Here is a 17,603-nt window from a genome sequence, read left to right as displayed (position 1 = left end):
GTTTAATTCTAGCTGGGCCTTATCCTTCCTAACATGGTCCCTAGCTTCCCGGACAACATCCCTGTACTCTCCCCAGGCCACCTGTCCTTGTTTCCACCTTTTATAAGCCTCTTTTTTCATTTGAATTTTCCTCAGCAGCTCCTTATCCATCCAAGGAGGTCTCCTGGCCCTCCTGCTGCACTTCCTTCTAGTTGGGATGCAGCACTCCTGAGCTTGTAGCAGGTGATCCTTGAATATCAACCAAGAGCCTTGGGCCCCCCTGCCCTCCAGGGCTATATCCCATGGAACCTTACTAAGCAGGCTCATGAAGAGGCCAAAGTCTGCTCTTTTGAAGTCCAGGGCAGTGAGTTTGCTGCACGCTCTTCTCACTGTCCTGGGGATCTCAAATTCGACCATCTCGTGATCGCTGCATCCAAGGCTGCCCTGGAGTACCACATTCTCAACAAGCCCTTCCCTGTTGGTGAGCACAAGGTCAAGCATGGCACCTCGCCTTGTTGGCTCCTCTATTACTTGCAGAAGGAAGTTGTCTTCCACACAATCGAGGAACCTCCTGGATTGCTTGTGCCGTGCAGTGCCATCGTTCCAACAGATGTCAGGGTGGTTGAAATCCCCCATGAGAACAAAGGCCTGCGAGCGTGAGGCTTTTCCTATCTGTCTGTAGAGTGCTTCATCCACAGGTTCTCCTTGATCAGGCAGCCTGTAACAGATCCCCACAGTAATGTCTCCCACGGCTGTTTTCCCTTTAACCCTGACCCACAAACTCTCTGTAAACTGTTCACCTGTCCTCAGAGTTCCATACTCTCCAGCCTATCCCTAACATAAAGGGCAACTCCCCCTCCCCTCCTGCCGGGCCTGTCCTTTCTAAAGAGCCTGTAACCTTCCATTCCAACACTCCAGTCATAGGAGCCATCCCACCATGTTTCTGTGATGCCTATTGTATCATACCCCCGTAGATGTGCACACATCTCTATTTATATGAATTACTTTGATATTACTTTGATGATTACTTTGAGGAATTAAAGACATTTTAATGAGAAGAGATGGAAAGTTTTGCAGCAACCAAATAAAAGTGGTCTGAAATAAGTCCCTGACAGAATACTCCTTTTAATCAAAACTGAACCTCAGAAAAAACAAAAAAGAAATACAATTTTTCCACTGTGTCTTATGATGGACAGGGATTAACTCCATGGAAATGAATTAGAGAATTGCAGTTATAGTGGACAATCATTGATATAGTCCAGAGAAAGACATAGCTTGCTTTCTTCACTTCCATTAAGCAAAAAGTGGAAAGCCCCTGACATGCAGCAATCAGTTAGTGGCCCTGATATGCCCCACTGGTCTAAATTTGCTATCGCAGAGTGCAGCACAGAGATGGTGATTGTAGAGGCAGCACAGGCAATGAGTAGAAAAAATATCCCAAGAGGCATAATTATCACTAGTACTGTACAGAAATGTCTCCTATCTGACAAAACAAATAAAAACATGTTTTCATGAGAAATTTTTTGTTTATATTATACCACTTAAAAGGTCATTTAGTTTAGGCAGAAAAAGAAATAATCTTATCATGAAAAAACACTGTTCACACAAAACGTGTCCCTTTTAGAGGAGACGCTTTTCTGTTCATGAAGACTAGAAATTAGTAGTCATCAGACTAGCACCAAGAGTTTTGTTACTGTGACTGCAAATAATATTTTAAAAAGTTGTGCAACTTAGAATCATAGAATAGTTAGGGTTGGAAAGGACCTTAAGATCATCTAGTTCCAATCCCTCCTGCCATGGGCAGGGACACCTCACACTAAACCATGCCACCCAAGGCTTTATCCAACTTGGCCTTGAACACCGCCAGGGATAGAGTATTCAACAACTTCCATGGGCAACCCATTCCAGTGCCTCACCACCATCACAGGAAAGAATTTGTTCTTTATATCCAATCGAGATTTCCCCTGTTTAAGTTTTAACCCATTACCCCTTCTCCTATCACTACAGTCCCTAGTGAATAGTCCCTCCCCAGCATCCTTATAAGCCCCCTTCAGATACTGGAAGGCTGCTATTAGGTCCCCACGCAGCCTTCTTTTCTCCAGGCTGAACAGCCCCAACTTCCTCAGCCTATCTTCATACGAGAGGTGCTCCAGCTCCCTGATCATCCTTGTGGCCCTCCTCTGGACTTGTTCCAACAGTTCCATGTCCTTTTTATGTTGAGGACACCAGAACTGCACACAATACTCCAGGTGAGGTCTCACAAGAGCAGAGCAGAGGGGCAGGATCACCTCCTTCGACCTGCTGGTCACACTTCTTTTGATGCAGCCCAGGATACGGTTGGCTTTCTGGGCTGCGAGCGCACACAATCCTAGCTACCCGATAGCAAATCATCGTCACTCATTTCCTTCTGAGAACTGCAAATGTTATCATAAGTGCAGCAGGAAAGCTGCTTTGGTGGAATGAGTGATCCTTTAGTTCTTTTAGTTGAAAATGCTGAGGATGACTCACAAATACAAGATCTGACCTTGAACAAATCTTCAGGGCTAAGCTCCATGACCAAGTTACTGAGCTGTATCAGTGGTATGGTGATATTCTGTGTTTCCTATATCAGCTCAGCCTAAACTCAAGGCGATTGCACATGTAAGGAAGCTAATTTAAGATTCAACACTGCTATCTCTGTCTCATGACCGTGTGCAAGAACAGTGAAAAGTTAACCTACCTCAGCTGAAGAGCAATAACATGGCAATAAAAGTTATGGAGAAATGTCCATCACCAGCAATTAGTAGATATCATGCGTAATTACTTTTTCATGTTGTATATTCTTGACAGTAAATGGCATCATTAAGGGGGGAGGCAGATGCCATATATATAAGATAATTTTCATTATTTGCTTCTCAGATCATAAAATTGCCAGGACAGCTATTTGACATTCCAGATAAAACTGAAATGCTGATGGCAAAACATGGCAATCTAACTCGTTATTTACATAGGGGTTGAGTAACAGGCCACGCTCAGTCTGTCTGCTTGTTCTGGATGTTGCCCTTTATATCATTGCTGTGCTTCATGTTTATGATCTTCATTTCCCTTTCACAGATTTTTCAGAGGACATTTTCCCCACATTCACAAACCTTGCCCCAACTTATGTAGTTACCATTTTTCTTATTGATTACCCCACCAATTTTATCCCTTTTTTGTCTGCTTTATTGTAAGTTAGGATTCTTATCAATATTTCCTTATTTCTTCCTGTGTTTTTCTGCCCTTTCAACATAGAATCTGACTTGCAATCTTATAAAAATATACATAGTTTATTTTTCAGTTGTTTTGATGAGTAGTCCTAGATATAAAGGGTGCTTTTCATGTAAACATGTCCCTGCCACAAAGAGCTTGTTTGCTTTCCTTGCTTTTTTTCATTTTCTCAGAAAAGAACAAGTTTGGGAGGAAGCAAGCTAGCATGTGTTTAAGACTGGAATGAGTAAAGAATCTGGACCCTCAGGGGAGATTTGCATTCGTTTTATAGCGAGGTCTACTGGTTACCTATCCTGTCTTTAGTGTACGCTGTGTGTAATATCCTTGCACACAAAGAACAAACAGTACTTCTGTCAAAATAACTTAGCTCAAGTGAAGATAACAACAAACAAGGAAAAAATAAAAGTTAGATATCCACAAGAGAGATATTGTTTGTGTGTCTCCACTGATAATCTAATTAAATTGGAATCAAAATTGCTAGTTTCCACCATATTTTAGAAAATCTAAACTGCAGCAACACAAGAAATAAGTGTCTCAGTTCAGAGTTAAAAATTGCATACCAATTGGTTTTTTTCCACAGCTTCAGGACTTTAAAGAAAAGGTCTTTTATTTACTACTTGCCTTGTGACAGTATCAAGTCTAGTCCCATACATGACATCTGACCACCTTCATCAGCAAATAAGCACTACCTGTCTTCATTTCTGGGCCTTGAAGTATCTGAGTAATCAGCTTCACTGTTTAAAGGAAATAATTTTTCACTCATCAGGTGCAGACTATGCAACAGCAGTTACGTCCAGTTTGGTACTGCTACATTTTAGCACTCTGATTGCTGGACAATACCTATTCATGTTATGTTCTCATTAAAAAAAAAAAAAATTCCTTTTCATTCAAAGAACTGTTAAACTAGGGTACAAGCTAGTTATCATGTATTAGCTATTAATAGCCATAATTACTAATAATAAACATTTTATGTTGTTTTTTTCAAGGGCTACTTGAGGATCATTACCTTTTTAATTTGTTATTTGTATGTAATTTTACATACTTTTGAGTATATGACAACCATTATTTCTTTAATGCTAAACTATTTGTGGGTAAAAAAGAAGCCATTCAAATCCATTAAAATTTAGATTTAGATATATGAAGGACTAAAATGTTTCTGGTTACAGTTATCATTTATCCTTCATTTTAAAACAAGGACTTATAGAAAATAATGTGTCTAAGCAGCTTAGTTTTCAGACAACCTTCATTATTGTGAAAATTAATTTTACCCTTAACTGAAGTAGTGAAATGAAGCTGAGATGTCAGATTCTTGTCCTCTTATGCAGTTGCTGAATATTGCACCATTAAACTTTCAAAATATTTCAGCCATGACAGGAGAGCATGAACCTCTAATTGACAAAAGGTGCCGCTCATAAATGGTGGTCAAGTCAAGTTTCCTTTTTGAAGGGAATTCTATGAGGTAAATACATAATTAATATATAATCTTGATTCTGCTCTAAAAGATTAAGTTACAGTAGTGAGCAGTGGGAAACCTTATGGGAAGTTGGGAAATGCTGAAAAAAATCTGGCAGTACTGGTGGGAAAATCTCTTTGGCCTGAACAGAAGCTCTACCTTTGAGTAAAAGCAAGAACTTTCACTGTTGATCTCTTTCTCCAGTTTCTGAGCCACAAGCTTAGCTCTCACCTACTTCCTATTCCTTCCTCTGGCTCTTGAGCCAGGTCTGCTAACAACGATGAGTGTGAAAAGCTGTGCAAGTATTTTAAGACGTAAAACTTATTATTGGTTTATCTGCTGGTTTTGTTATCTGCCCAGTTATATCAATCTTTAATAACATAGGAAAAAATGCACTTTCCTGTTTCTGTCAAAGCACTTGATACGTTTTAATGTATTGAATCCTTAAATATCCTAAAGCATAGGTTAATAACATTCCTGTTTTAAAGTTGGAAAACACAGAAATAGACAAGCTAATATCAGCACTTTTCAAGCATCCACAGACAGTTAAGTCTCTCGTACAAAAATTTAAGTACACAAAATCAGTGAAGATTTTTGACAGTGAAGGTCATACTGAGCTGGGAGACCTGCATTGCATAACTGCGGCAGCATCAGGGAGAGAAGAGGCCCACATCTTTGCCCTGCCTTTTCTCTAAAGTGATTATAGGACACACAAAAGTTATGAAGATGTTAATAAATTAGCAGCTGAACAATCATATCTGCACTGAACATAGAAAAAAAATTGTTTACCCTCAATTATTTCATTTTCACTCACAATAAAGCAATGCAGTAGCAAGGCTAAACCTGAAACTGTAGCTTTAAATGGACAGTTATCTGGCAGCAGAGAAGGCTGTAAAGAAAAGAGTTTCTTTGTTTTTCTGGCTATGTTTTGACTGTAAACAGAACAAGCCAAAAAGTGTGCTTCAACTTATGGGCTTGTCCAGTCATGTACCCAGATAAGTAAAAGGCTTTTTTTGGCAAAGCTCTTAAACTTACAAGAGCACACTTACCCCTTTGCCTGTCCTCATCTCCATCATGCTTTAGAGTGCTTCTATTTTAGTTTGTTTCCTTGTTCTAGAAAGACTGAAACTAACCCTGAAACATGCAGCTGACCTTGGCGTCGAAACTAGAATAGAACTGAACAGAAAATAGAATAGAACAGAAGAAAAAAAAAAAAGAACAGAACAGAAAAAAGAACAGACTAGAACAGAAAGGAGAAGGAAAGGAAAAGGGAAAGGACAAAAAAAGGAAAGGGAAAGGACAAAAAAGGAAAGGGAAAGGAAAAGGGAAAGAAGGGAAAGGAAGGAGAGGGAGAGAGAGGGAGAGGGAGAGGGAATAGGAGAGGAAAGGGAAAAGAAGAGAAGGCAAGGCAAGGGAAGGGGGAAGGAGAAAGGAGAAGGGGAAAAGGGGAAAGAGAGGAGGCAAGATGAGAAGGAAAAAGAAGGAGAAAAAGAAGGAGAAGGAAGGAGGAGAGGGATTGGCTGCGTGTATATCATCAGCCAGGGAATCCTCATGTATATCATGTACTTGTACATCAGCCATGTATATCACCGTTAGCCAGGGAAGCCCACAATGCAGACACAGGGAGGCTGTCATCTGTGGCTTTCCAGCATTGCTGTGACATGTCTGCCACAGTCACCCATTGCTGTGGGGAAGCAGGGCCCTGAAGTGCTGTTCTGTGCAGTGGGTGAGGTGCTGAGGCACCTCCACAGCCTGCATCGCTGCCTCCACCCATGGCTCATGAAGGTGTTACAGACCTTAGTCTGATCAACAGTGGTGGCAATTAGTTTCGCTCTGTCAAAACAAGCAGCTTATCTCCTGAATCTTGATCATGCCGCATTTCCTGTTTCCTTGTTTTTATCCCTGTAGGATTTTTCATCCTCTGGAACCAACAAAGAGATCATATTTTGCTTCAGTTTCTGAAGCCTCCTAATTTTTTCCAGACTTTCCATTTCACGCTGTTTGAATTTTATTAAGATCTCTTTACACAAAAGGAGAGTACCAGCTATATGATGCCCTGAGGGATCTGAAAAGCTGTTGCCATAATGTTGCAAAACTCTGGAGACATTTTATTTCTACCAGAAGCTCTTTGGAGGACTGTGGCGAAGGATATAAAGTATCTTAAATATTCACAGCAGGGATATTGATCTCTGTTGGAATTTAATAAAAAAGTTGGGTTTTTTTTTTTTAATCTATTAATCAGCACATCAGATTAATACTGATCAAATAATTCCTGTATCCAAAATAGACTGTATTTTCTTTACATCTTGGGATTGAGAAGACTATTTTCATTCCAGAATTATGGATACTCTCCATATGGATAATATTATGAATCATCTGTTCTTAAGACTATTACTTTCTTTTCCACACCTCATTACTAAGTATTTTCACCAGGTAGTTTCCAGAAGTGCCTCTGTTTTATCTGTTTCTGCCTCTGGTACTTTCTGTTCTTCCCAAACATAGCTGTGCACAAGTTCTTTATAGGAGTCTCACAAAAGCATGTCTCCTCCAATGACAGGCAAAGATTTTGTAAGTGTTAATAAGGTTTTATTTTCAGTGGTCAGCCTTGAAATCAAAAGCAACTGCTGAGCTCTCAGTACTCTCTTCTGCAGCACAATAGTCCTGTTCAACTGAGTTTTGAAATAAAATTTTGTGGGAAGCTGTATTCTAATTTGACAAAAAGATGTCTCATGAAAAACATTATTCCATTTTCAAGAAGCTGTAATGTAGCAGTGTGTGCATGTAACATAGCCGGAGACATATTCAAATGATTATTTAATTAAAATAGCATAGATCTATATGTTCATTTGATGGGAAAACATTTTTAAAATTCAATGTATAAATAATCATACAGAATCTGGGGTGTAAACTCTAAAGATATTGGTATTTAAAAACCTGTTAGAGTGTTAGGCTACTCAGGACACATTTTTCTAAAATGCTGAGCAGTTTGCCTCCTGATTTCTGTGTGAAGGTCATTCAATAACCTAATATTGTTGTCTCTTCCCGTTTGCTGTATTTCCCAGCCTTCTTTGTCATTGCATTACTATGTACCACTTTTCTTCCACAGAATAATGCCACGGTGATATCACAGATAAGGGTAACAGCAGTTGTTCTCTCAAAAGAAGAAATTATTTTTTTTCTGGGTTGTTTTTTTTTTTCGCTATTTAATCCTCTTATACTATAGAAATACTCTTCCTATTGTCAGATAGACTGAATGGCTTTTGTAAGTGTCAAGGTAGCTTTAGACACTGACTCACATAACTGCACTGAGGCAGTTATAATTTAACCCTCTTAATGCTGTCTTTCATTACTTAAAATGTCTTTCATAATCACTTCTTTTTAGTGATTAACCATAACATTTTTAATTGGTCAGTGTTCTCTTCAAACATCAGCTTTTCAAAGACCTGATGTGCTTTGCACTTCTGGCTTGAATTGGTTTAGAGAATAACATTTTGCTCCCTCTTACATGTGCAGACATTTTAAACAATGCTGGAAATAGCTAAATGTATTCAAGTTTTTATTCTATGCTAAAACTTCTTTCTCAATACCCATACGATGATTAAAACTGAATTTAAAGGTTATGTTCATGAAGTTCAGCACATCTGTTGTACTATGTCTCTCTTCAATGGTAAAAATAACTGCAGATGCTCAGAATTCCAGAGTTTAACTACAAAAGCCGTAATTTCCCACTGCAAGGTGTGCCCTTTTTGTAATAAGTAGATAAAATTACATAATGCTCATTTTTTTACTTTCCATTCTGCTTAAATCTCACTGTAGGATGTGTGACACAGGAGAAGGGCTGTTCACCTTTCAGACACGAGAAGGAGAAATGATATATCAGAAAGTCCATTCTGCAACACTGGCAATAGCAGAGCAACATGAAAGATTAATGATGGAGATGGAGCAGAAGGCAAGGGTAAGGGCCTTTCATCAATGTCTTTAAACTTATTAAAAAAGTTTTAACTTTTTTTTTAACTTTATTAAAAAATGGTAACGAACAAAAGAATGGCATTCCATGGATTCATCTCTAATGATGGTATTAGCTGTGTACAAATACAAAAGAGATTTTTGAATTCATGCATTTTCATGGTCGGGGATTTTCAGTGTGTGCTATATAATGATTGCTGTTGGTGTGTTTTCAGTCCGGTGAGTACCATAAGCTATGCAGAAGCTGTGGGTGGTGTAAGAGACGCTGAAAAATCTGTTGATTTTATACTTCAACTAGTAAGCTAATGGTGTTCGGTTTTGAAATTTGCTTCATTTATGGAGGTCTCTGGACACGAAGATTCAGTTTCAGAATGTTAAGTGATACATTCATTTTTATGCTAAGAAATCAGTTGCTGAAGCCAAGTAAAATATTCAGGAGAGGCATGAGGAGAAACTAAGCCTTTCCATTTATCTTTGAAAGGGCGCGGACTGGAAGCAAAAATGTTCTGTGGCAGATAATATAGTACCAGGTCTGCTCCATTGTCATCGTGAGCAAAAGCTCAGTCAGTTTAAGTAGGCAGTCATGTACGCTTTTATCTTCTGCCCGTTTCCCCTTCAAATTATAACACAGGGAAAAAGACCTGAAATATGGGATCATTAATCACTAGCGTAGGTGTGGGTTTGAGTTAGTTATTGGTTTTATTGACATTAAAGCGGACTGGATTTTATTCAAATATTATAATAAAGTGGGCAATGATCTTATGTGTTTGGGAAAAGACTTAATTTGTGCCAATGCTAGTACTTTAATTGAGATTCTTTTCAGGGAAATTGTTATCTCTATACTCACTTCTTTTGTTATTTGCTTTTTTGATGGATCAGTGTAATACAGATGGCAATTTTGTTTTGCAGCTGTTTTGCAGAGGGGGCAATTGGAGTGTTTTGGTAGTGATTGTACAGTTTCAGCATAACAAATTAATTAAAAAAACAATGACCGGCTTTCTATTTACAATATCATATTTTGTACTGCTTTGTTATCTATATGCAAATGTCAGCAATTCTGGTTTTGTCATCTGAATAATATGCTTTCTTACAAACCTCTTCTCTTGCCCCTTCCATGTGCCCCTGGGGTTTTTTGGTTGTTTTATTATTTGTTTGTTTGTTTGCTTGCTTGTTTGTTTTCTGGTTTCTTGTTTGTTTTTGTTTTTGTTTTTGTTTTTTATTCGGGGGTGTTAATATAATTTAGAGATCTGATCAGACTGTTAGTCTTGGAATTACTGAAAGAAAAGTGTTAGCCTCAAGAACAGCACATACCCCCACTAACTGTAGTCAGGTGTTAAGCATAGAAGATGCACATCTGAGTGTCTAACAGCCAGTTCTATCACTACTCTCCAGTCCCCAGTCTGGGCTGCAAGATTTTTCCATTACCTTTCTGTTAGCTTAGGTGCTTCTCTGACTCAGTGAGTCAATTCAGCTTCCTAATCTGGAAAAACAAAACAAAACTGTGGCTAAAAGGAATAGTATACTGCAGGGTTACTGAGAGAAATTGGGTTACAGAGGTGGCAGTAAACTGTTATGTCTTCTCAGTTGTCCTGTCCTGAGGAGAGAATGAAAAAGAGTTATTCACCCTCAGCAAATGCTGAGTACCCTGCTTGGAATCAGTAGATGATGTTGGTTTTGGTGATCTTTTTTTAAACTCTTTCAGATAAATAGTTTAAAAGGTATTTTTCACAAGCCAGCATATGAGCACATTTGGTTTCAGGTGCACTTGTCTTCCTAGCCTCTACACCAGGATGCAATACTTACCAAAGCATTTTCATCCCTAATGCCAGCTTTGATCTTCTGCCACTCAGCCTCCACTGGAAACACTCCTGATATAACTTCTTCACCCACTGTTGTTCAAGTGCATAACATGGGGGTTAAGGGCTGTAGATTTCTCATGTTATGACTACGCATATGAGGGAGGCTAAAGAAATAGTCATACCTTTCTAACCTTGTAAATTACTTCTTTCAAGAGCTGCCAGTAAAAACCTATAAAGTAATCTCAAAAATATAAAAATTTACAGTGTGTAAAACAATAATTCTAAATAAGATAGCACTAAAGTTGGTGTTAAGCAGCTAAAGTTAATCAAATGTCAGTAAAACTGAAGTATAAATGCATGAAGAAAATATAATGGCATAAGTTTCATAACTTATTGTTGTAGGAAATTTCCATGGCACTTGTTTTGCTTTAGACAGCAGAGCTGTAAAAATAATGCCATTTAGATTGTGATCCTTTAAACATTTGCGAGAAGATAAACACCTTTCTGGACATTGCATCTTATATTTTTTTTCCCATCATCATTATTTACAAGTCTTGTCTCTAATATTCAACTTAATGTAAGTGAAGGAGTCATCATGATAGATTTCTGACATTTAAAACAGATATTATCAGTCAGTTTATATATTTTTTTTGAAAAAATGTTATTAGGAGTGGAGTAATGAGTGCGCCAAATAAGACAAATATCAGGCAATGCAACGGGTTTAAGGTGAGGTTGAAGAGGAAGGTGGCTGAGAAATAAGCCTGGGAGTCATTTAATCTTTTTATTCAGAACAGAATGAGGAGGGTAACAATATTTCATAGGATGGGTCTGAGGATAAATATAAATTACAGTGTGTCAGACACAGTTTTAATAGGCATGTAAACAGAATGAAGAATATTACTATAAATTGTCTCAGAATCAGAAAAGAAACAAAAATAATCTGAGGCTGGAGACAGTAACAGCATTAGTGTCATAACAAACTTTTAATTTAGCTTTGTCGTGTAAGTCTGTAATATGTATTTCTTCATACATTTTTAACCTCATCACAACACAAACATATACTCATCGAAACATTACAAGATCAAGCATCATCAGGAAATACGTCAAGCATTTTAAATTTTTTATTTAAAATGATGGTTTCAAATTGAAGTATCCCACCATTTCCAGTGCAGCTCCAGAACTTTGACTGGTTTATGGCTATTTATGTCTTTGTGCAATGGTATGCCTATCACCTATTATTTTTAAGTTGTGAAGTATGGGAAAAACAGAACACTAGTGGATGCTGCCAACCCAATGAATATAAAATATATTTAGTTAAAATATATGTCTTTTGGGCTCCATTTCAGTACTGCAATTTACTTACTATGACAAAGCTCTTTTATGTTCTAATTCTGCCGGAGTGCATTTGCGCCGTGTCAATACCTGGATGAGAAACTGAAGAAGAAAATTACTGGAATCCATCCATAGATGATCCCATGTCACAGCACATTGGTCTTTTAGTGTGTTTTCTTCTCTTTCCAAATGCTATATAAACTCAACCACTGAGGTTCTGAATTTTTAGGATCATTCGTGAGCTCATGCTTTTTTTGCAAGTTAAAGTATAGCCTAAAATATAGGCCAATTATTCATTCTGATATTTAGCTCATTTTTGTTCTTTATTTACCATCTATGATGTTTCACTGCAATGTTTGTTTAGAAACTTTATAACCCTGTAAAAAGATGGATGCTTTACTGCAATACATAGTGAATTGTTTACTTGGTTCCCATGGGTGTTGTGAAGCTTATTTCCAGAGCAGAACACAGCAGAACAGAAAGCAGAACAGAACAGCAGTAAAATAGAACTAGAACTAGAACCAGAACCAGAACCAGAACAGAATAGAATAGACTGGACTGGAATGGAATGGAATAAAATATTTCTGTTAGAAAGGACCTACAGCAATCTTCTAGTCCAACTGCCTGACCATTTCCAGGCTGACCAGAAGTTAAACGTGGTGGTAAGGGCATTGTCCAAATACTGGCATGCTTGGGCATTGAACACCTCGCTAGGAAGGCTGTTCCAGTGTTTGATCACCCTCTTGGCAACAAATGCTTCCTAATATCCAATCTAAACCTCCCCTAGCTCAGCTTTGTACCATTCCTACATGTCCTATCACTGGATTCCAAGGAGAAGAGCTCAGCACGTCTCCACCTTCTCAGAAAGCTGTAGAGAGCAATGAGGTTGCCACTCAGCCTCCATTTCTCCAAACTCAACAAGCCCAAAGTCGTCAGCCACTCCTCACAGGACATGCATTCCAGCCCTCTCACCAGTTGTTACTCCTGTCTGGACACAGTCAACAATTTTCACCTCTTTCTGAAATTGTGGGGCCCAGAACTGCACACAGTGCTCAAGATGAGCTTGCACCAATGTTGAGTACAGAGGGATAATCACTTCTTCTGACCAGCTGGTTGTGCTATGTTTGATGAACCCCGTGTTGTGGTTTGCCCATTTGGCTGCCAAGGCACACTGCTGACTCTTGTTGAGCCTGCTGCTGACTAGCACCCCCAGATCTCTTTCTGTAGGGCTGCTCTCCAGCCACTCTTCTCCCAGTTTATACTTATGCCTGGTGTTACACCATCCTGAGTGTAGGATCCAGCATTTGGACTTGTTAAATTTCATCCCATTAAACATTGCCTGATGCTCCAGTCTATCTAGATCTTTTTGCAAGGCCTCCTGTCCCTCAAGAGAGTCAACAGCACCTCCCAATTTGGTATTGTCAGCAAACTTGTTAATGGTGCTTACAGCTCCTGCATCCAGATCACTGATAAATATATTGAACAGAAATGACCCTAAAACTGAACCCTGGAGAACACTGCTGGTGAGCAGTTGCCAGCCAGATATAGCCCCATTCACTTCAGTCCTCTTGAGTTCTGCCTTTCAGCCGGTTCTTCACGCATCCTACAGCTGGGCAACTTGTCCATAAGGATGCTGTGAGGGACAGTATCTTTGAAAGTTACAAGTTAAAACTGAAAAAGCCTTGCTGCATTTTGGGCAGGAGAGGACTTCTAGAGCATTAAAGCTCACCCTTCTTTGTGGTGGAAACCAGTAATAGAAAATTGTGACTGTTCCACTGAACTATGTGTCAAATCACAACCATCTGTAAATATTGCCAAGATTAACAACAAGCCCAAGAATGCTGAATTCTTGGGTTTGGGTGTTGGGTTTTGTTTGTTTGTTTGTTTTTTCTTCCTTCTAAGTCAAAATCTGTATACTTTCATGTTTGAGTTATGTAAAGTCAGTTCCCATAAGTATCAGTAATTTCCCATAGGGTTCTTGTTTCATTAAGCACATAATGACATTTTCCTGATTCGGATTTTTCTGTGAGAATATTTAAGAATTTTACCAGGCGCTTTGTTAGTCCTTGGGCTCAGAAAACTCTGTGGACTTGGATGAAGTGAATCCTAATGTTTCATCATGATTCTATTTCTGACATTCTCCACTTGAGATGTAAGAGATTTGTGGATATTTAGACAGGGTGGCAATTAATGATTCCTTCAACTGGAGCTGGTTTATTTTTTAATCTAATTTGAAAGAAAATATTTTATTGAATGTAGATTTCATTATCATTTTACTAATATTTAATAGTACACATTCAAAAGCTGTGCAGCAGGTGCCATTCGCTTCCTAAAGAAAACGCTTCATCCCACTATGAGATTCAGACTTCCACAGCCATTAGAGTCCCTCTCCTGTTCTTTTCCTGATGGGTCAACACCTCTTTTACCACCTTTTCCTCTGTCAGCTGCAGGGGTCTATTGTGCCCCTATACAGCACCTTGCAGGAAGTGAGAGGATAGGATGTAAAGCCCAGCTTCTGCAGCGGATGCTACAGGTGGTTGTTGTTGCTGGATGTTTGTGCTGTGTGTTTGAATGAACCCTCAGTGTAGGGCAAGTCTTTACTATGGTAACAGAGTGTCAGTGCAGCTGCTCATATGAAGTGATAAAGCCAGGGTGGGTAACAGAGGTATTTGTCATGTCAGAAGCACTACAGGCAGCATAAAGCTTTATGAAGTGTGTAGGTAGGTGGTGTGGGTAGGTACAAAAGCAGAGCTGGCAAGTCCTTGCATATGAGTGTATCAGATATTTTAGTAGTTGGTGATGTAATTTAAATGCTGTTTTGCCTTTTGAAAACTAAAGATTGCACTGAAGTTTTGAATGTTCTTGAAGTGGTAAAAGATGTGAGGGCTTTCAGTCAGAATATGGTGGGGAAAATTCAATTCTTCCCTTGCCTAAAACAATTTATCTGTAGCCATTGGGCTGGATGATCTTGAATGCAAAATTATGCTCTAAATCTCTTTTAGCGACTAAAACCCAAGTACCTCACCATATGGACGTGCATCCTAACCTAGAAATTACTCTCATTTTTTCCTCCTAAAAAATTTCTGGTCTATTTTATATAATGTTAGTGTTCTTTTAGCTTTCTCTGTATTGTGCTACCTTAGACTTTAATCTGCCTTCCCCCTAATATAAAGTAGGAGCTGAACCAAAATTTGTAATAAAAGCTTCACAGAGGTGTCTCATAACTGAGACAATACACTTTCTTATCTGCAAGGAGCCTGCTCCATCTTATGAATCCATCCTAAAGCTGTGCATGCATGAATCCTATGAAAGCTGTTTTCCACATTCTGTTCACCTCATTTATATGTTTGTATGCAGTTGTGCTGTACTGTGAGCATTCTGATTTAGGCAGCTAGGGTCTGGTTAGTTTGTTTAAATGCAACAGAGCAAAGATTTTGCATAGTAAGGTATCTGAACATGCAGCTCCTCCTGAAAATTTAGCACATAGAAGCTTTAAAAATCTAAGGAGCCACCTATCTACATTTCTAGGAAATTTTTAAAGAGCATATTTCTTGGAAGTCAGGTATCATTTATTTTAACTTTTTTTTTTTTTGCCTTTCTCATATTTTGCAAAATGTTGCACGTTTGTGGGCTTTGAAAGTAGTTGGAGAGGCACTGTCATGTTGAAATTCATATTTGTTTCTAGAAAATGCAGAAAGTGAAGAGCCAAAGAACCTTCCCTGAACAAAATTGATGATTTGATTAGCAGTCTTTTTTGCTAAAAGCTGTGGGTGATATGAGTGATAAATGAGGAAAGGCAGATGTAATTATATGGTAATTGCAGCATGCCTGACTTAACCCTATTTGGCTATTCCCAGCACTCCCCTTAACTAAACTTTGAGAAGCATTTAATATGGAAGGGAAGGTTTCTTTTGTATTGTGTATATTTAAAGCAACTTGCTTGTGCTGGTGGGTTTATGTCATCAAACTCCCTCAACAGAGAAGCAGGCTGTGTTGACTTAAGTATTAGTAGAAAAATAATTCTCACGCTAGTTCTTCCATGGGCTTAATTATTGTTAATCTCGTATCTGCTATTTTTAAGAAAACTGTTTCTTGTAAAATGAACTAAACTCGCCTATAGAGCTCCTATTACTATTAGCAAAAATAATAGCTGATGAAGCACCTGATGCTCTCAGGAGACAGGTATTATTATAATAATTATACTAATGAGTAAAATGAGGCACAGAAAGATAAGGCCAAATTCAGCTGGGTATGAATTGCCTAAGGTCATAGAGTAATCAGCTGTATGCTAGGAATAGCACAACAACAGAACAACACCAAAACAAATCCTGAATCATAGTCAATTACTTATTCACAGAAAAAGAACTTCTGAAAAAGTTATTTTTCACATGGTTTTCATCTGTCTTTTTTAACTATAGTACTATTCTGTGTCTGCTGTTAAGCAAGGCCTTCCTCCATTTCAGCAGCTCTGTTCATGAGTTCTTTGTATCACCAGGAGAATAGTTAAGGCATTGTCTCTGATTAATAAGAAACTTCTTTATCACTGATTTACAGAGGGGCACAGTTCTTTTCAGAGACTAGGAAAATTATAAAAAGTAATAATCTGTGAGGGGATCAGAAATTCTCAGAATAGTCCTAAAGTTACTCTGTAAATCCCTCCTGTGCATTTTGTGCTTTGGCTCATCAGGTACCTGGTGGTAGGACAAAAATTAGGTGAAGTTGACCCTTTTCTTAATTTCACTTTTTTTCTTCTGCTTTCATTCTTTTTCTAAAGATGACAGATTTTTTTAACATGAAAATTATTTATAATAATCTCTCTGATTATGTTTAGACTGAAGACAACAGGGATGAAGCCTATAGGGACGCTGGGGATGGACTCTTCATTAGGGACTGTACTAACAGGACAAGGGGTAACGGGTTAAAACTTTAAACAGGGGAAGTTTAGATTGGATATAAGGAGGAAATTCTTTACTGTAAGGGTGGTGAGGCACTGGAATGGGTTGCCCAGGGAAGTTGTGAATGCTTCATCCCTGGCAGTGTTCAAGGCCAGGGTGGCATGGTTTAGTGTGAGGTGTCCCTGCCCGTGGCAGGAGCGGGTGGAACTAGATGATCTTAAGGTCCTTTCCAACCCTAACTATTCTATGATTCTATACTGAGTATCTGAAAAGGCCATATCTGAAATAAAGGCATTTTTCCAAATATAAGCTGTCTTTGAATATGTATTAATCAAAGCCTGGCCAGATAGGGGTTGTTTATATTCCTGTTTCCTCCCAGCTGTGTGTCATTGTTCTTATGTTACTGATATCCCATATGATGCCACCCATGCTAACAGTTTTTGTTTATCAGCTGTGCAGGAATCTGGTTCAGGGGAAATGTACAACAGTGATACAGAAAGTACAGACCCTGTACTGTTGATTTGACATTATTTCACTTGCTACAGTAGCTATATTGTGTAAAGATGTGCAACTACTACAGTAAGCAAAATAATGTCAGGTCAATGCACTGGCATAGCACGAGTCATTAGATCTCAGATTTTCAAATCCATTGAATATAGGATAAGAAAAAAATGGCATTTGAAATGACCGCTGGTGGTCAGCTCACCTAATCTTCTGTTGAAAGCAGGGGTAGCATCAGAACTTGATCGAGTTACCCAGGGTCTTATCCAGACAAGTTCTGAATACCCCCAAGAATGTAGGCTACTGATTCCAGTGCTTGGCAACTCTCATTGTGAAGAATTTTTACTTAAGTCTGTCTTGAATTTCCCTTGCCATAGCCTGTGACTACTGTTTCTTGTCCTTTCACTGTGCATCTCTGGTAACAATCTTCTC

General features: G+C 38.6%; 1 protein-coding gene across 1 annotated transcript in view; it reads left to right on the top strand.

The window, feature by feature from the left end:
• DOK6 (docking protein 6) overlaps positions 1-17,603 on the top strand; it is a 243,200-nt gene that overhangs the window by 175,056 nt on the left and 50,541 nt on the right. The window contains exon 6 of the mRNA XM_065669341.1: positions 8,495-8,633. Coding sequence (XP_065525413.1) covers positions 8,495-8,633 — 139 coding nt within the window. The remainder of the gene's footprint in view (positions 1-8,494; positions 8,634-17,603) is intronic.

Source organism: Lathamus discolor, chromosome 2, assembly GCF_037157495.1.
Source record: "Lathamus discolor isolate bLatDis1 chromosome 2, bLatDis1.hap1, whole genome shotgun sequence".
NCBI classification, from domain to species: domain Eukaryota; kingdom Metazoa; phylum Chordata; class Aves; order Psittaciformes; family Psittacidae; genus Lathamus; species Lathamus discolor.
This window is presented reverse-complemented; position numbering and strand designations above follow the sequence as displayed.